At 39.2% G+C, this 16,400-nt stretch overlaps 1 protein-coding gene across 3 annotated transcripts in view; it reads right to left on the bottom strand.

The window, feature by feature from the left end:
• Positions 1–16,400, bottom strand: part of LOC139952117 (rho-associated protein kinase 2-like) — a 79,632-nt gene that overhangs the window by 29,577 nt on the left and 33,655 nt on the right. For all 3 annotated transcript variants that reach the window (XM_071951076.1, XM_071951078.1, XM_071951079.1), the window contains exons 7-19: positions 15,075–15,250; positions 12,405–12,489; positions 11,206–11,350; positions 10,715–10,847; positions 9,952–10,049; positions 8,659–8,818; positions 7,951–7,981; positions 4,135–4,155; positions 3,154–3,297; positions 2,668–2,748; positions 1,532–1,747; positions 455–620; positions 134–240 (exon numbers count right to left, since the gene is read on the bottom strand). In XM_071951076.1, the coding sequence (XP_071807177.1) occupies positions 134–240; positions 455–620; positions 1,532–1,747; positions 2,668–2,748; positions 3,154–3,297; positions 4,135–4,155; positions 7,951–7,981; positions 8,659–8,818; positions 9,952–10,049; positions 10,715–10,847; positions 11,206–11,350; positions 12,405–12,489; positions 15,075–15,250 (1,563 nt within the window). The remainder of the gene's footprint in view (positions 1–133; positions 241–454; positions 621–1,531; positions 1,748–2,667; positions 2,749–3,153; positions 3,298–4,134; positions 4,156–7,950; positions 7,982–8,658; positions 8,819–9,951; positions 10,050–10,714; positions 10,848–11,205; positions 11,351–12,404; positions 12,490–15,074; positions 15,251–16,400) is intronic.

Raw genomic sequence — 16,400 nt, 5'->3', positions numbered from 1 at the left:
TTCCATACAGCTGGTATGATGTAGAAACCCCATGATTGTGTACTGTGCCTGTCTTTATCCTTGTGGATGAAGACAGGGGACAAGAATAACTGGAAAGGGTCTTGAAAATGAAAATATTGAAGCCAGTATTCACCTGTTCTAATGTGATGATCTGTTCTTGCTGTCGCTGCTGCTCAGCGATAGCACGGCTCTCATCCTCCTTCAGACGGAATACTTCGGCCGTCAGGTTTGTGTTACGACCTAGGAGTAAAATCGAACCAATTTATAACACACTGTGCTCAAGGGCAGAAGTGTCACCACCAGGTATCGAACCCACACTCTCCTGCTGACAACACCAGAGCTTGGGTCCGGTGAACTAGTAGACCAAGCCACACCACTCTTTTTAAATCTAAATTCTTCAAGAACTGCCTCTGGGATTTAACATTTGAACTCTGGAGCAATTACTGAGACTTACGTTCAACTTCCGCCTTCATGTCTTCCATTCTGCCCCGCCCGCTTCTCTCTTCCTCAAGTAGATTCTGCAAGGAGATAATCTCGCGATCCAGGGACTGTTTTGTCTCCAGGATCTGATTATATTTGTCTTTGGTGTCACGGATGTCCTGCTCCAATAGTGAGTTACTCTGAAAGCGAAAAAATGGTCAACAAAAGATATTTTAATTTCTTGTGACTTTTATGAGCCTATTTTTTTTTTTTTTTTTGCAGTACTTTTGTCCGGAACAAACCGAGAAACTGAAATGCTTCTAAATTACATGAACAAATTTAGTTATTACAAAATAGCAATTCAGAACATGACCTTTATTCTGACAAGATTGTTTGTGTGGATGTACATGCAGGCCAAATATTACGACCAGTTAGAGCCACTATGGGTATTTTTGTATAAGCCATAGTGCGGACCGGCTATGTGCAGTTTTTGTACAACCCACTTCTGGCTTCTATAGGCATTTCGTGGCTGTTATGGGAATTTGTTACTTGAAGCCACCTTCAGATGCTGTGACCGATGGTACAAGCCACTTGTGGCATTTTTATACATGCCACCAGTGGCTGCTATGGTAATTTTGGTACAAGCCACTTGTGGCATTTTTATACAAGCCACTTGTGGCTGCTACAGGCATTTTGGTACAAGCCAATGAGGCATTTTGGAATATGCCACTTGTGGCTGCTACCAAAATTTGGTACAAGCCACTTGTGGCTACTAAATGTACAAGCATTTTGGTACAAGCCACTTGTAGCTGCTACAGCCATTTTGATACAAGCCACTTGTGGCTACTATGGCTATTTTGATACAAGCCACTTGTGGCATTTTGGCACATCCCACTTGTGGCTGCTATGGGTATTTGGGTACAGTCAACTTGTGGCTGCTACATGTTGGGGCATTTAAACACAAAGACACTTGTGGCTGCTACAGGCATTTTGGTGCAAGCCACTTGTGGCTGCTATAGGTATTTTTGTACAGTCAACTTTTGGCCACAACATGTATGGGCATTTTGATACAAGCCACTAGTGGCTGCTATGATCTCTAAACGTTACCCACCTTCTGTTGATCAGCCAGTTGTTTCTTAAACTTAGACAAGGCGTCTGCATCACCGTGCATCTGCTTGTGGAGATTATCAATCTGCCTCTCCTGCATCGTCATCTTGTCCTGATTGGACATCAACTCCCGGATTCTACTCTCGTACTGGGTGATGTTCTTCACTTGAGACTCCAGCTGGCGGTTGCGCTCACTTTCGTACTCCAGTTTTCTCAAGGTCTGCCGAGGGAGAAAAGTGAAGTTGGTTTACTTGTTGCATGTGACACCTGGGCCCAATTTCATAGAGCTGCTTAAGCAAAATATTTTGCTTAAGCAAAAATTTTATTGCTTAGTAAAATCAGATTATCGGTCAAGACTCCACTCAATTGTAATGCTAAGTAAACAACAGCTTAATACTAGTCATAAGCAATGTATATGGCAGGAAATTTTGGCCAGTAACATGTGTAAAATAAGCGATCTGTTTTCGTGCTTAAGCAATTTTTTTGCTTAAGCAGCTCTATGAAATTGGCCCCTGGGCCCAATCTGATAGAGCTGCTCAAGCAGCAAATATTGCTAATCAATTTTCTGCTTAGCAGAGATGAGCAGGATACCAGTCACAAATTGTACATGTGGCATAACACTTGGGCCGGTAAACACATTCTGGTAAGTATAATTTTGTTGTGCTTAGCTACTTTTTGAGCTTAAGCAGCTTTATGAACTTTAACAAAATGAAACACCTGAATCTTTTCCTGTTCTTGTTCCTCGTATCCCTTCAGGAACGACATTTACCTCTTTCTGTTCAGCCGGTTACCATATTGTAGTAAGTATAATGTTGTAGTGCTCAGCTACTTTTTGAGCTTAAGCAGTTTTATGAAATTGAACGCAATGAAAAGCTTGAATCTCCTCACTCTCTTGTTCCCCATATCCCTTCAGGACCTTTACCTCTTTCTGTTCATATTTCTGCTTAGCAGGAAATGAGTAGGATACCAGTCACAAATTATACATGTGGCAAAACACTTGGCCGGTAACCATATTCTTGTAAGGGCAATTTTGTAGTGCTTAGCTACTTTTTGTGCTTAAGCAGTTTTATGAAATTTAACGAAATGAAAACCTTGAATCTCCTCACTCTCTTGTTTCCCGTATCCCTTCAAGATCTTTACCTCTTTCTGTTCATGTTTCTGCTCAGCAATCAGTCTGTCCTGATGCATCTGTTTCTCTTCAAGACGTCTCCTGTCATCCTCCTGAAAAAATATCAAAATGCAAAAAAAGAAATCCGCTTCAGTTTATTATTCTAAGAGTGCTTCCCTTCACTGTGCTCACTATCTCAAATAAGTACACTGCTCTGAATCTAAAAATTGCTAAACCAATTTAAAAAAAAAAATTGGCCCCTTCATTTCATCTTAGTCTATTGACAATATTAGGGCGCAATAAACAGCAATTTTCCTTGCACTGCAATTACATTTTGTTTTTTTCCCCGCATTTTGACTGCCTATTATTATAGTTAAGTGTCTTGCTCAGGGACACAGGTGTCATGGCCGGGATTCGAACCCACACTCTGCTGAACAAAAGCATCAGAGCTTGAGTTCAGTGCTCTTATCCGCTCGGCCATGACACCCCTCGTCTTCCCCTTGGCAGGGTTGGCTCACCTCTCTAAATAGCTGTCTGTTTAGTTTATCAACTTTGGAGCAGCTGTGTCTATACTTGTAGTCAATGGACTCCCTGGCCTGTTTTTCCTGATCGAGAAACTTCTCCATTTCCTGAATCTTGGCCTGAAGGCGACCAACCTCTTTCTGCAAACAAACAATATAAAGAACAATAGAGTGCATTGTCTTACAAACAAAACAATAGAAAGAACAACATAATGCATTGTCTTACAAAAACCAAACAAGAGAAAGAACAATAGAAGGCATTTTCTTACCACAAAAAAAACAATAGAACGAACAATAGGAAGCATTGTCTTACCAAAACAAAAACAATAGACAATAGAAAGAATGTGAGACTTTTGGGGACTCTAGGTAGCAGCAGACTTACCAGGTAAATCTATTGTTCTTGGAAATGTGAGCGTGCTCAGAGCGAAGTAAACAATGAAAATTTACATGATGCAATACATCAAATCAATTAATAGAAATAAACACTTAGCTGAACATGATTTGAGGTGAATCCCTGTTCTTTGAATCAAATGATAAATATTAGAAGTGCTTAACAAAAATTAAATATTATTATTTTGTCTCTGTACTGAGCTACATGTATTTACGGATCTGTCAAACAGGATATCCCGGCTCTGTGGCTCTTTTTGCCAACCTGTGATGTCGCATGTTACCTGGTATAGGTTAGGTTACAAGGAAGCAATAAAAAGTATTGACAAGCAAGAAGGAAACACTAGAAAGTATTGCCTTAGAGCAAAAATAAACAATAATGTTATGTATCGTTTTGTAAGGATCAAAGGCTCAATAATGGTTCTTGCTTTTAAAGGACACAAAAGTGTCACAACCGGCACTCAAACCCACACTCTGCTGATCAGAAACACCAATGCTCTTAACCACAATTATCACAATTATCATATTACTACGCTTGCACTGTTGTACGTGTGTTAAAAAAAAGGGGGGAAAAAACGTTTTGAAACTTACCGATGACGATGGTCCTGGCCCCTGAATAACACAAAAAAATCATTGTTAAAAGTTGTCATTGAGAAAGAAACTGTATGCTAACAAAAAAACTTGTATTATATTTCCAACAGTACTTTACAAATCCATCACAACTTTACCGATCATTTAGGATTTGGAACTGCTTAGCATTTAAGGGCAAAAGCAGCTGCTTAGAAGTATTTATTAAAACAATTATGCTGAGCATGATTTTGAATTTTTTTTATGCACTACATGAAAGGCATGCAACTTTCATTTCTACGATTTTTTTTAAATTTTTTTCAAGATATGATTAAATCACAAAGCACCCCATAATCTCCCGAAGACCCAAACAATCTACTCCGCGGTAGTACAATAAAGCAAGACAGTTCTCTAAGAACAAACTGTACCTGGCAAGTAGATACACACATGGTGTTACCACAAACCAACTATATATTCACCCCATAATCATCAACAAAACAAGAGTTAGTTCTAATCTAATTGATTGCAGATGATTATCAAACCTGGGGTGGATTTCACAACGTTAGTCCTAACTTAGGACTAGTCCTAGGCAATGCTAAGAGATATGACCAGTCTTAAGTTAGGATGAGTTACTGGTCCTAACTTAGGACCTAACTTAGGACCAGTCCTATCTCTTAGCATTGCCTAGGACTAGTCCTAAATTAGGACTACCTTTGTGAAATCCACTGCAGTACTAATCATCCAGACATATGTATCGTGCATACATTGTAAATACTTGTTAGAAAAAAGAAGGTCAAGGCTTTGAACACCCCCAAACATCAATTTCTTATTTCAATTGTCACAATGGAAATAGGCCTGAAATGAAACTGCATAAAATCGCTGACATAACAGCAACGAAATTCTGTATTTTACTGCTTTTTATTGGGACAATAGAAACTTGATGAACTTGCAAAGGGTTGAGATGGGATGATGTGTTTATTGAAACTAAGAGGATGAGACAAATGTTACTCTCCCAACTTCAAGATAAGTGTCACTTCAATATCAATATCAAAATTAAAAATTCTCATGTGTTTGGAGACATTTAGTCAATACATTTCCCACGAAAGAAATAACTACATGACAACACATTTATTACACATCAGTTTTCGGTTGTATGGCTTCTGACTGGCACCCCCGAACAAAGATATTGACAAAATAGGGACACTGCCAACATAGGGCTAGATAGCTCAGTTGGTATAGCGCCGGCATGTTAGTCCGGAGGTCGTTGGTGAGAGTCCCACTCTAGTCAATTCTTTGTTCAACCCCAAAACATTATTTATTAGTTTACTGACAGGCCTGGAATTACATCAGAGGGCAAGGCCATTTTCATTTTGCAAAAGAAACTTCCATTGGGAAATCTTGAAGTCTTTAGGAAAATTCTGAAGGGACAGCAGGGCCAAAACCAGAGGCAACAGATGTCTTTATGACCTCCTTAGCCTTAGCCTTTTTGTCAAGGCCTTTGCGGCTTGGACAGCTTCATAGAGCTGCGGTCCCAAGCGACTGGAACGGGAGACCACATAAGCGAGTGACTCTTATTCTGTTTTGGACCAAAGGAATGAAACACTCTCCCTAGCCACATCAAGGATGCTAACACTATTCACATTTTCAAGAAACTCCTCAGATGTTTTCTTTTCCAACAAGTGTATCAACATTAACTTCATCCAACTGTCTTGAACGCCTTTGAACAACTTTGGTTAATTTTGGCGCTATATAAATTCCCTCTGATTGATTGATTGATTGATTCATAGTGTAATGAGGTGTAACTTGTAAGTTGTGTTGGCCTTGTCTCATTTGTCTTGTGTGCTTCCCTTGTCCTTTGTCCTGTCATGGTTCAGTGGTCTTATGTTTGTTTGTCCATACGTTATGGTACAAAAGCATTCTGCCTCACCTTACACCTAAATGTTATCATTCTGCCGATTATTATTGATTCATTGTGCACCAAATATATTTATTATCTCATGCTACTGTGTTACTTGGGTAATTTCAACTTGATGTGCTTTTTGTAATGAATTACAGCATTGAAATAAATGTTCCTGAATTGAATTGAATTGAATTGAGTGGCGAAGCCACAAGGGCCTTTTCCAATTTGTTTTGCCGTTTTGTTGATCAATTATTCAACGTGCATTAATGTATGCTGACCCGCTGACCCCCGTCACTTCTGATAAGTTTGGACTTTTGGGTAGCAAAAGTCGAGAGTCAAAGAAACACATAAGAAACCGCAAACAAGTTGGAAAAGGCCCTCGTGGCTTCGCCACTAGCATGTGTGGTCTCCCGTTCCAGTCGCTTGGGACCGCGGCTCTACGAAGCTGCGTAGCCACGAAGGTCTTGACAAAAGGCTACCATAGCCTCTGCGTAATTCCAGGCCAGTACTGAAATAAATGTACTTTTTGTTTTTTAAGAAACAACTCACATCATGCTAATGTTAGGTGAAACCAAAGGTCAAAATTCACACCAGAGTGAGGTTGGATCCCGATCAAGCGAAACCATAGATGGATAAAAAGAACAAGAACACGATTAAGTTAGTCAGCATTCTACACTTCAAATCGAGAACGGCTGTTAGTCTACAATCTACATGAGCATGTACAGAATGAAAGATAGCCGCTTTATTTATGTTTGTTTTTTTCTTTGTATGCGCTTTGAGCTCCTTATAAGGTGGATATTGCGCAATATAAATATTCATTATTATTATTGTTATTATTATTTCAGATTTACCGTGTGATGATGAGAGGGGAATCAGACCAGTAGGTCCTAACGAGGTGTTATTTAAAAGCTCTTATTTCTCTATCTTTCTAAAGAGGAAATACATGTCATCACAGTTTTTGATGTTGAAAGGAAGTGCTGGGCTTATGCATGGAGCGCCATCACATATCAAGACGTAGAAATCATTTAGAATAACAAATTTTCTAACAATTGTGCGAAGAATTTAAGTAACTGTGGAATCACCCCTTCATTTAATTGTAGCTTTCCCAACTTCATACCCCTCAAACCACCTACACAGAGGAGTAAAAACATAATGCAATTACAGTCGACTCCAATAATAACAAGGTCGCTGGAACAGGCCAAATCACACTTTATAACAAAAATGTTGTTTTAAGAGGACGGCAAAACGGCAAAGTAGGAATGAGATTTGGGACTTAAAGGCAGTGGACACTATTGGTAATTACTCAAAATAATTATTAGCATAAAACCTTTCTTGATTACGAGTAATGGGGAGAGGTTGGTGGTATAAGACATTGTGAGAAACGGCTCCCTCTGAAGTGCCATAGATTTCGAGAAAGAAGTAATTTTCCTCGAATTTGATTTTGAGACCTCAGATTTAGTACTTGAGGTCTCGTAATCAACCATCTAAACGCACACAGCTTCGTGTGACAAGCGTGTTTTTTTCTTTTATTATTATCTCGCAAGTTCGATGACCGGTTGAGCTCAAATTTTCACAGGTTTGTTATTTTATGCATATGTTGAGATACACCAACTGTGAAGGCTAGTCTTTGAGACAATTACCAATAGTGTCCACTGCCTTTAAGAATTTGCTTAATTGCTTGGTCTTTATAAAGAGGGTTGACTATTCTACTGTTCCTGCAAGTTGGGCATTTAAGAACTGTAAAACATTGCACTTTGAAAGAGACTAACATTAGTAAGAAGTAATCAAGCATGCAGACAGATAGGAGATAAATGTTCAAAACTCTACAAGACTGAAAACAAGCAAATAGAATATAGAAAAAACAGCACATTGCGAAGAGGTTGATTGCTTTTATGCTGCTGTGCTTTGACTTGACTAATTTGAGAAGTTTGTGGACTTACCTTATCACTTCCATTTCGTGTACTAAAAAGTCTGTGAAAGAAAACAAGAAACTGAAATAAAGTCTGAATACTGTTGATGTTTTTAACAGAAAGGTATTCATGAATGGGAATAAAAGAGTGTTGACCAAGTCTTAAACAGCTGTTTAAAACCTTGCAGAGTTGTCGTGCAGTGAAGGACCTTTCTTTCGCATGACCTTGACCCTGTTTGTTTTAAACAGCCATTTAAGACCTCAACACTACTCTTTTAATCAAATACCCAGTGGGGGTGTTTAAACAGCTGATAATGACCAGCTGGAGCTGTTTATAACAGGTTGTTTTCGGATATCATTTGTGCACAACCTTGTTCCCGGGGTAATTGATCTCGCCCATGGATACGAGGATGCACTACTCCAGGCATGAATGCATATCTGAAAACTGTGTCATAAAAATGCACCACACGTACAGAGCTCAAGGACCCTCGGAAAACAGATAAGTTTTTACAGGGTTTCCTACTTTATTACGCCTTTTAACCAAAATGGTATATGAATGGGAATAAAAGAGCAGTGACTCGTTCTTAAACTGCAGTTTAAAACCTTTGTAGGGTTGTGACCTTTATCACACAGCCACGACCCTGCCGGTTTTAAACAACCGTTTAAGACCTCGCCGTCACTCTTTTATTCCCTTATTCAGAACCACAGTGGACAGTAGGGAGATTCTAAATAGGCTTACTTGTTAATCCTGTTGTAGGTGAAGCCAATGAAAGGTAAGTTGTTGCCAGCGAAGGCCTTGGGTGACACAAAGTCTTCATTTTGTCGTTCCTCCGGTTCTATTTCATCAAAGTTACTGGTGTCCACATCACTGGATAATTCAGGCACTACCGGTGGAACAGCTAGACAGAGAAGAAAAAAATGATTGTGAGTGCTTAAAGCCATTGGACACTTTCGGTAAACAGTATTGTCCAAAGGCCCACACTTCGTGTATCACGACTTATATATAAAATAACAAACCTGTGAAAATTTAGGCTCAATCTGTCATCGGAGTCGGGAGAAAATAACGGGAAAACCCACCCTTGTTTCCGCAGGTTTCGCAATGTCATGACATGTGTTTACTATAATCGGTAATTCTCGATGTCGAGATTGTTTCAATGTTTTCTCAAAAAGTAAAGCATTTCATGGAATAATATTTCAAGAGAAGTCTTTTACATACCATTACCTTCTGTAAACCCTGTAAGTTATTTGTAAATCTGTGAACTTTTATTTTGTTTTCTGTTCCAAAAGTGTATAATGGCTTTTACAAATGAAATTTAGAATGGGTTGTGCTGTTGAAAGTGTTTTCATCAGATCTTAAACGAATGAAAACAGCTTTTAATATCCACTTCTGTATTTCATTTGACAAGACTTTGTGACCACACTTTTAAATATTGTAAACTGCCATTGCATTCCATACCCTTCAGGGGCATTTTGTCAACATCCAAAATATTTGATGACATCATTCTAAGAAAAATGGGTCCGTACATTTTTGCTAGGGAATGTTTTGGTTCATTCATGACTTTAAATGATATTCAATAAAAGCAGCCTTGATTTTTTTACATTTTGACCGACGAAATATTCCTACTTGGAATTAGACCCATTACATTGTAGTTACAAAAACACATGTTTCAAACTTTACTCTGAAAAAGTCAGGAGTGCGTTTTGGCAACCCCAACCAGCGCTCAACAGACAGACAGAACAAGCGAAAATGACCAATGTTTCTGGTTGGGGTCGCTAAAAGGCACTCATTGAATAAACCAAAACTTCCCAGAAAACTGAACTGGACATTTCTTTAACAAGAGTTGTCAGTATTGCCATAGCACTGAACTTGTATTGTGACATAAAACAAATTCTCAGCAATAAATAATGACACAAAGTGTTTGTGAAATTTGCCCCTCATTTTGCCTGAACATGACCAGACTCAGCACAGCACAGCTACCATATCCATTGTATGCAAGGGGCCCCGGTATGCTATCAGAGCCTAGAAACTTACTCTGTCTGATGTTGTTGAATGTCCACATATCATTCTTAGCAGTGAAGAACGGATGTTTCTTGATATCAGATATTCCCTTTCTTCCAAGCCGATTCTCTCTGCAATAAGACATTTGTAAGAGAACACAACCTTCAAACTTAACTCAAATGTTATCAACAAGAAATTGCATATAAGAACAATCTTAAAGACATTGGACACTTTTAGTAATTGACAAAGTCTAGTCTTCACAGTTGGTGTATCTAAACATATACACAAAATAACAAACCTGTGAAAATTTGAGCTTACATGTAATAGTGTCCACTGCCTTTAATTCTCTGTTGAATTTGCCCCCTTTTTTTATATCCACGACATAAAAATAGTTAATGGCCTGACGTTTCGACCCTAGCAGAGTCTTTCTCAAAAGCTAAAAGGGTAAGAGAAAGACTCTGCTAGGGTCGAAACATCAAGGCCCAATTTCATAAAGCCTGTAAGCACAAAAAATTTGCTTAGAACAAAATTTCTTCCTTGATAAAAACAAGATTACCAACCAAATTTTACTTTGTTGCATATTGCTTGTTACTGGCACTCAGCTGTTGTTTGCTTATCCTGAAAATCACGTAGAAATTTGGTTGGTAATCCTGTTTTTATTAAGGAAGAAATTTCATGCTAAGCAAATTTTTGTGCTTACAGGCATAATCACAGAATACTTGACCACACTCTCCAACTACTAAGCTTTTTGAAATAAAACTGAAATCTTCTTTGGAAGTTAATATCTCTAACTAACCTGTCTGTGAGGAAGCCTGAGATGAGATCTTTAGAGTTTGGAGAGACGTCGTCGGGAAAGACCAATGAGTTCTTGTGATCCATAATCTTGCCGTATGTTCCAACGAGTGAATCCGCATAGAACGGAGTATCGCCTGTTGGGTTATAACAACATATTAAACATTGTACAAACAAAACAACAATATAAATCAATTCGGAAAGAGATATGTTTTGAGAACCTTCTTATTAACACAATGAACTCGTAGTAAGGCGGGAGATCGTATATTCACTGTTACAGCAGCTAAGGAGTGGAATGAACTTCCCTTCATAAAATTGATTTCTTTATTTTTGGGGGGCAAAAAATGAATTCCTGGTTTAAAACAGAGAAATCACATCCATGCATGACAAAAGTATTAAAATTCTCATCAATGAAAATAGTTTATAAATAACTACTGCACAAAATGTATTGTGAGATAGAAGTACAGAAATAAAACTCCGAACTGAAATACTGACCAACAAGCATCTCAAAGAGAAAGACACCAACCGACCACCAGTCGCATTCCCTTCCATAGTACCCATCACCAGCTTGAGACTTGAGCACCTCGGGGGATATGTAGTCAGGCGTCCCTACCGCTGTATCCGACCTCACCATGCCATCCTAAGAACCAAATATAACAGGTAGTGTTATACCTCGGTAACAAACTGAGAAGTTTGATTGGTCGAGAGCCAATCATGTGACGCACAACAAAAACGCATGTTACATGGCTTGACGGGCCGGGTAACATGAAAAGTGATGTACACCGGTGTACATCACCTTGATCGTTCCCGGCGTTGGTTTCCTGTTCGTCTGCTTATTAAACAATGATTAGTCCGTCGTAATAATGTTTTAAGGTGACAACAGAACTTGGAGAAGAGGAATAACAATTACATATACAAAGGTATAACAAAACAATTGTTGCACGCTTTGAGTGGGGTCCATGGGTTTTGTACACCCTCGTGGGAAAATGGCACCCTCGGCTTCGCCTCGGATGCCATTTTCCCCCTCGGGTGTACAAAACGCCATGGACCCCGTCACAGCGTGCACCAATTGCATAGTGTTAACCCACTGTCTTTGAGTAAATGCCTTTTTACTGTTTAGGAACTCCTGTAAGGGTCTTGTGTTTTCATTTTTTATTTTTTTATTTTTTTATTATGGTATAACCTTGCTTTTACCAGTTGTTAGCTTTTTAACCTTAGTCTAATTATTTTGTTGTGCGCTTGTGTCCATTTTATGGAATGGGCGCAATGTAGATCAAAAATTTATTTATTATCATATGAACGATATGATAATCAATAGTATCGCAACTCAGGACCATCCAAACCAAGTGACTTCCGGCTTCAGCTCGTATGGCCAAAGGTTGTAACAGCAATGTTGGAGAATAAGACTAAGAACATTTTCCAGCAATCTCCACATATATTTCTTCAGCCAAATATTACAGCAGAATCAATCAGTTTTACATTTTTGTAAACCATGGGATTGGATGGGGTCGTGAAATTTAAATTTGAGAACATAAAGTTGCTGATTAAATGGAAAGCCCTTAAAAGGAAAAAAAACACATGTGGCCTGTGATCATGGTGATAGTAATGTTAGTACTGCATAATTAAAGTTTATCACAGTTCTGATTGGTCAACTATCATTTGATATTGCCATCTGATTGGTGGATTCCTCTTACCCTGTCCATCTTCATACAAGTTCCAAAGTCAGCGAGTTTGAGATGCCCGCTAGCGTCAAGCAACATGTTGTCTGGTTTCACATCCCTGTAATATCCAAAGGAGACGAAACAGAGTAAAGACTTTGTGATAGTGAACTTAAAAACGGGGAATAAAAGGGTTGTGACAAGATCTTCAACTCCAATTAAAACAGGTAGGGGGGGGGGGCTTAGTTGTGTGTTAAAGGGGTCATTCCGTGTCAAATCACCAAATGGGCTAAACCCTACATGTACCTTCTTCAAATTTGCTCAAATTTGGTTTATGGGGTAGTCGTGGCTCAACAAGCTCAAATTTCAAATTTCAGCTCCATCCGATAAACGGTTTTCGCGCTACGGCATGCTCTTTCTTGTTGATTTCGGTCAAAATGCGCCTGACCTCTGACATTCAAACGACCATAAATCGGTAACCTTTGGGTCAAATTGGTTGAAATTGGTGTCTTTGGAAAGGAAATTGTGTAAGCTTTCCAAATATGTCATGTTGAGCGCGAAAAAACGTTTATCGGATGGAGCTGAAATTAAAAATTTGAGCTTGTTGAGCCATGATTACCCCATAAACCAAATGTGAGCAAATTTGAAAAGGGTAGGGTTTAAAATTGCCTTCTTTGTTTGTGTTTTGACACGGAATGACCCAAAGACGAGGTCCTTTAACACATGGCCTTGTCCATATGCAAGACTTTAAAAAGCCAGTGAGGACTGAGTCAGTACTCTTTTTATTTTCCATTCATAACAACCCTTTTTTCTAAAAAGTACAAAAACAAAGGAAAAAATTAAATTAATTCCTTTTTCTTTTCTTTTTTCAACTCCCGTTTTCATTCCATTTTGCTAAGGGTCACATTGCATGCGACGCTCAATGAGTTTGTGAGCGCATGCATACTACATGCATGATCTTACAGTAAGAACAAGTTCGGGTGAGCAACAACATGTAACCATACTCCAGTGCATGGTTTATAGTCAATCTCCTTGTGTTCTATGGATTCTGGTTAGTCTAGTCGGCGCCCGAACTTGCTCAATGATGCAGCAATCCCTATTCGCTCGGCCCAAGCGGCCAGTCTATCTATCCAGGACCGCTGGGATGGGCTAATCGCTTGAACAGATTCTTGTTCAGGAAGTACGTCATGCGTACAGTGTATAGAAATATGGTGCAGTGTGAGTGTGATGCATGATGGGACTGCGCATTATTAGACCAATGTGCGTGCATGATACCTTTGCTCATCCCAGCGCCTTTGGTTAAAGCAAGGCGCTGGGGAGGAGCGAACGTTCCCTAATGATGGGTTTTTTTTTTAATATTAAAAAAAGTCTACAGAAGCCACTGGCATACATGTACAGGTATCATCATAAAATATTTATAATGTATGTTTCTTGATGATTGGAATGAATGAATCCAAAAAACAAGTGATGCGTCTTCCCTTACAGCCCGGCCTTGATGTCAGGCAGTTAAGTTCCGCTCATGCATAATGCTTTCAGTACAGCTTGCTGTGTCCAATGGTGCAGAGCATGGTTGTGCTCCGCATGACAAATACGCAATCGGGCAAACTACATATAAGATTTATCCAAACGGTTCATTAATATACAAGGCCAACGCAAACAGGCATCAAACACATCCAAGTAAAATCAGCATGCACAGATTGTTTTCCCATGGTAAATCAAACCATGTCGTCCAAATGTATTTGTAATTCTCTTGTCTCATCATTAGTGCAGCTTTGCACACGTATTACATTGTATGTACACGTACATTGAAGGAACAAACACTTTGTAATGCCTGGGTCAGATTTGATGAAACCATACAGGAAACTATGTGTTGTGCTCTGCAGAATTCTCTCTTGATAAATCCAATGGGGTCGACACTATTCGCAATTGTACCCAGCATTGATTTGTAACACATCACATGTGGACGTGTCGTGGCCGAGCTGTTAAGATCACCGAATTCAAACTCTGGTGTTTCTGATCAACAGAGAGTGGATTCGAATCCCCAGCCGTGACACCTGTGCCCTTAAGCAAGACACTTCATCATTGCTTCGTCCTTCGGATGGGATGGATGTAAGGCAGTTGGTCCCATGTGTTGTGTAACGCATGTAAAAGAACCCAGTGCACTTATCGAAAAGAGAAGGGGTTTGCCCCGGTGTTCCTGGCTGTGCCTGCTGTTTACGCCGTAGCACCTTGTTTGCGCCGTAGCACCTTGTAAACCCTGTAAACCCTTATAAGGTGCTACATAAGTGCACTGGGTTCTTTTACATGCGTAACACAAAACATGGGACCAACGGCTTACATCCCATCCGAAAGACGGAGCAATGGTTAAGTGTCTTGCTCAAGGACAAAATTATCACGGCTGTGGATTCGAACCCACACTGTGCTGATCAGAAACACCAAAGTTTGAATTCGGTGCTCTTAACTGCTCGGCCAGGAGACACTTCCACAAAGAAGGTTGACATACTCTAACTATTGATTCAGAAACCGGGTGGATTATTTCTTTCTCCCTGTCATATGACTGCTTAAAAATTTATTTGAAGCTGTAAAGACATAGTTAGGAAATCTTCATCCTGGGAAAAATCCTTAAAAAACCATACGCCTGTCATGACGCAATTCAGACACACACAAAAAAACATTTGGGACTTTGCATGGTTTGTAATCCGTTACCTGTGAATAAAGCCCATGGAATGAATGGCGTCCAGCGCTAGAACAACCTCCGCTGTGTAGAACATCGCCCACTTCTCCGGTATTTCATAATTACTCATTAGATTAACGAGATCTCCACCTGGCATGAAATCCATCACCATGTACAGAAACTTCTCATCTTGAAATGCGTAGTGAAGCTGAAAATTGGAAATAATTGAAAATGACAAATGAGGAATGACAGTTAATGTGGGGATTTTATTCTTATTTTTTCTTTCAATCTACAAAGATTTGTATTTGCATTGTAGTTAGTTTGGGAGGTTGATGACCTCTGTTTTTGTTTTGAAATAAATAGACGAACAAGTTATAGTGAGTTTCACTCGAATTTAAGTGTAATTACACAATCGTTTACATTTTTACAACACAAGAACAATAACTATCTTTGCTCAAGTTGAACAGAACAAAAATTAAAAGTTCACAGATTTACAAACAACTTACAGGGTTTACAGAAGGTAACGGTGAAAGACTTCCCTTGAAATATTTTTCCATGAAATGCTTTAAAAATACTTTTTGAGAAAACATTAAAACAATAGCGAGAACAACAGATTTATTTTAAACACATTTCACAGCGAAACGTGCGGAAACAAGGGTGGGTTTTCCTGTTATTTTCTCCCGACTGCGATGACCAATTGAGCCTAAATTTTCACAGGTTTGTTATTTTATATAATAAGTTGTGATACACGAAGTGCGGTCCTTTGGACAATACTGTTTACCGATGTTGTGCGATTGCTCGAAAGCTGCTACAAGTACACACACATGTACTTCAAATCAATTAAATTTGTACTGCCATATCTGTGTGACCTTAATACCTTCCAATCACTCAATCCTTAGCCAACAATGTGAACAACTGTCCACCACACCAGTGTGATGGCAACTCCATAAAGTATCTGACAGCGACAGCTGTACACAAACACCACAGCATGCTTAGCACGAAACCTCTCAATACATACTATGATAAAGTGCCAGTAACGCCAAGTCTTTAAACCCCTACAGATTTCTAATTACAGGACGCTCTGAACGGGCTAATCAGCTGTTCTGTATGCTCCAGATAACCTTTCCAAATAGAAAATTAATAAATACTTGGGATGACCGGGAGGCTCGTCAACTCAAGCCGGGGGATTTTTGTATCCTTTCAAACTGATGAGCGTAATTAAATAAGGTGTTGAGTAAGGTCAGTTACAACTTCCTTCTGAGTTTACTAATTGTATTAATAGGATTCGGGTACTTTTTGTAACACAAAACTCAATGTCCACAGATTTACATTAAACTTACACCGTTTGAAGATAGTAG

Source organism: Asterias amurensis, chromosome 20 (genome assembly GCF_032118995.1).
Source record: "Asterias amurensis chromosome 20, ASM3211899v1".
In the NCBI taxonomy this organism is placed as follows: Eukaryota; Metazoa; Echinodermata; class Asteroidea; order Forcipulatida; family Asteriidae; genus Asterias; species Asterias amurensis.
The sequence above is the reverse complement of the archived record's forward strand: the minus strand, read 5'-3'. Positions and strand labels throughout refer to the sequence as shown.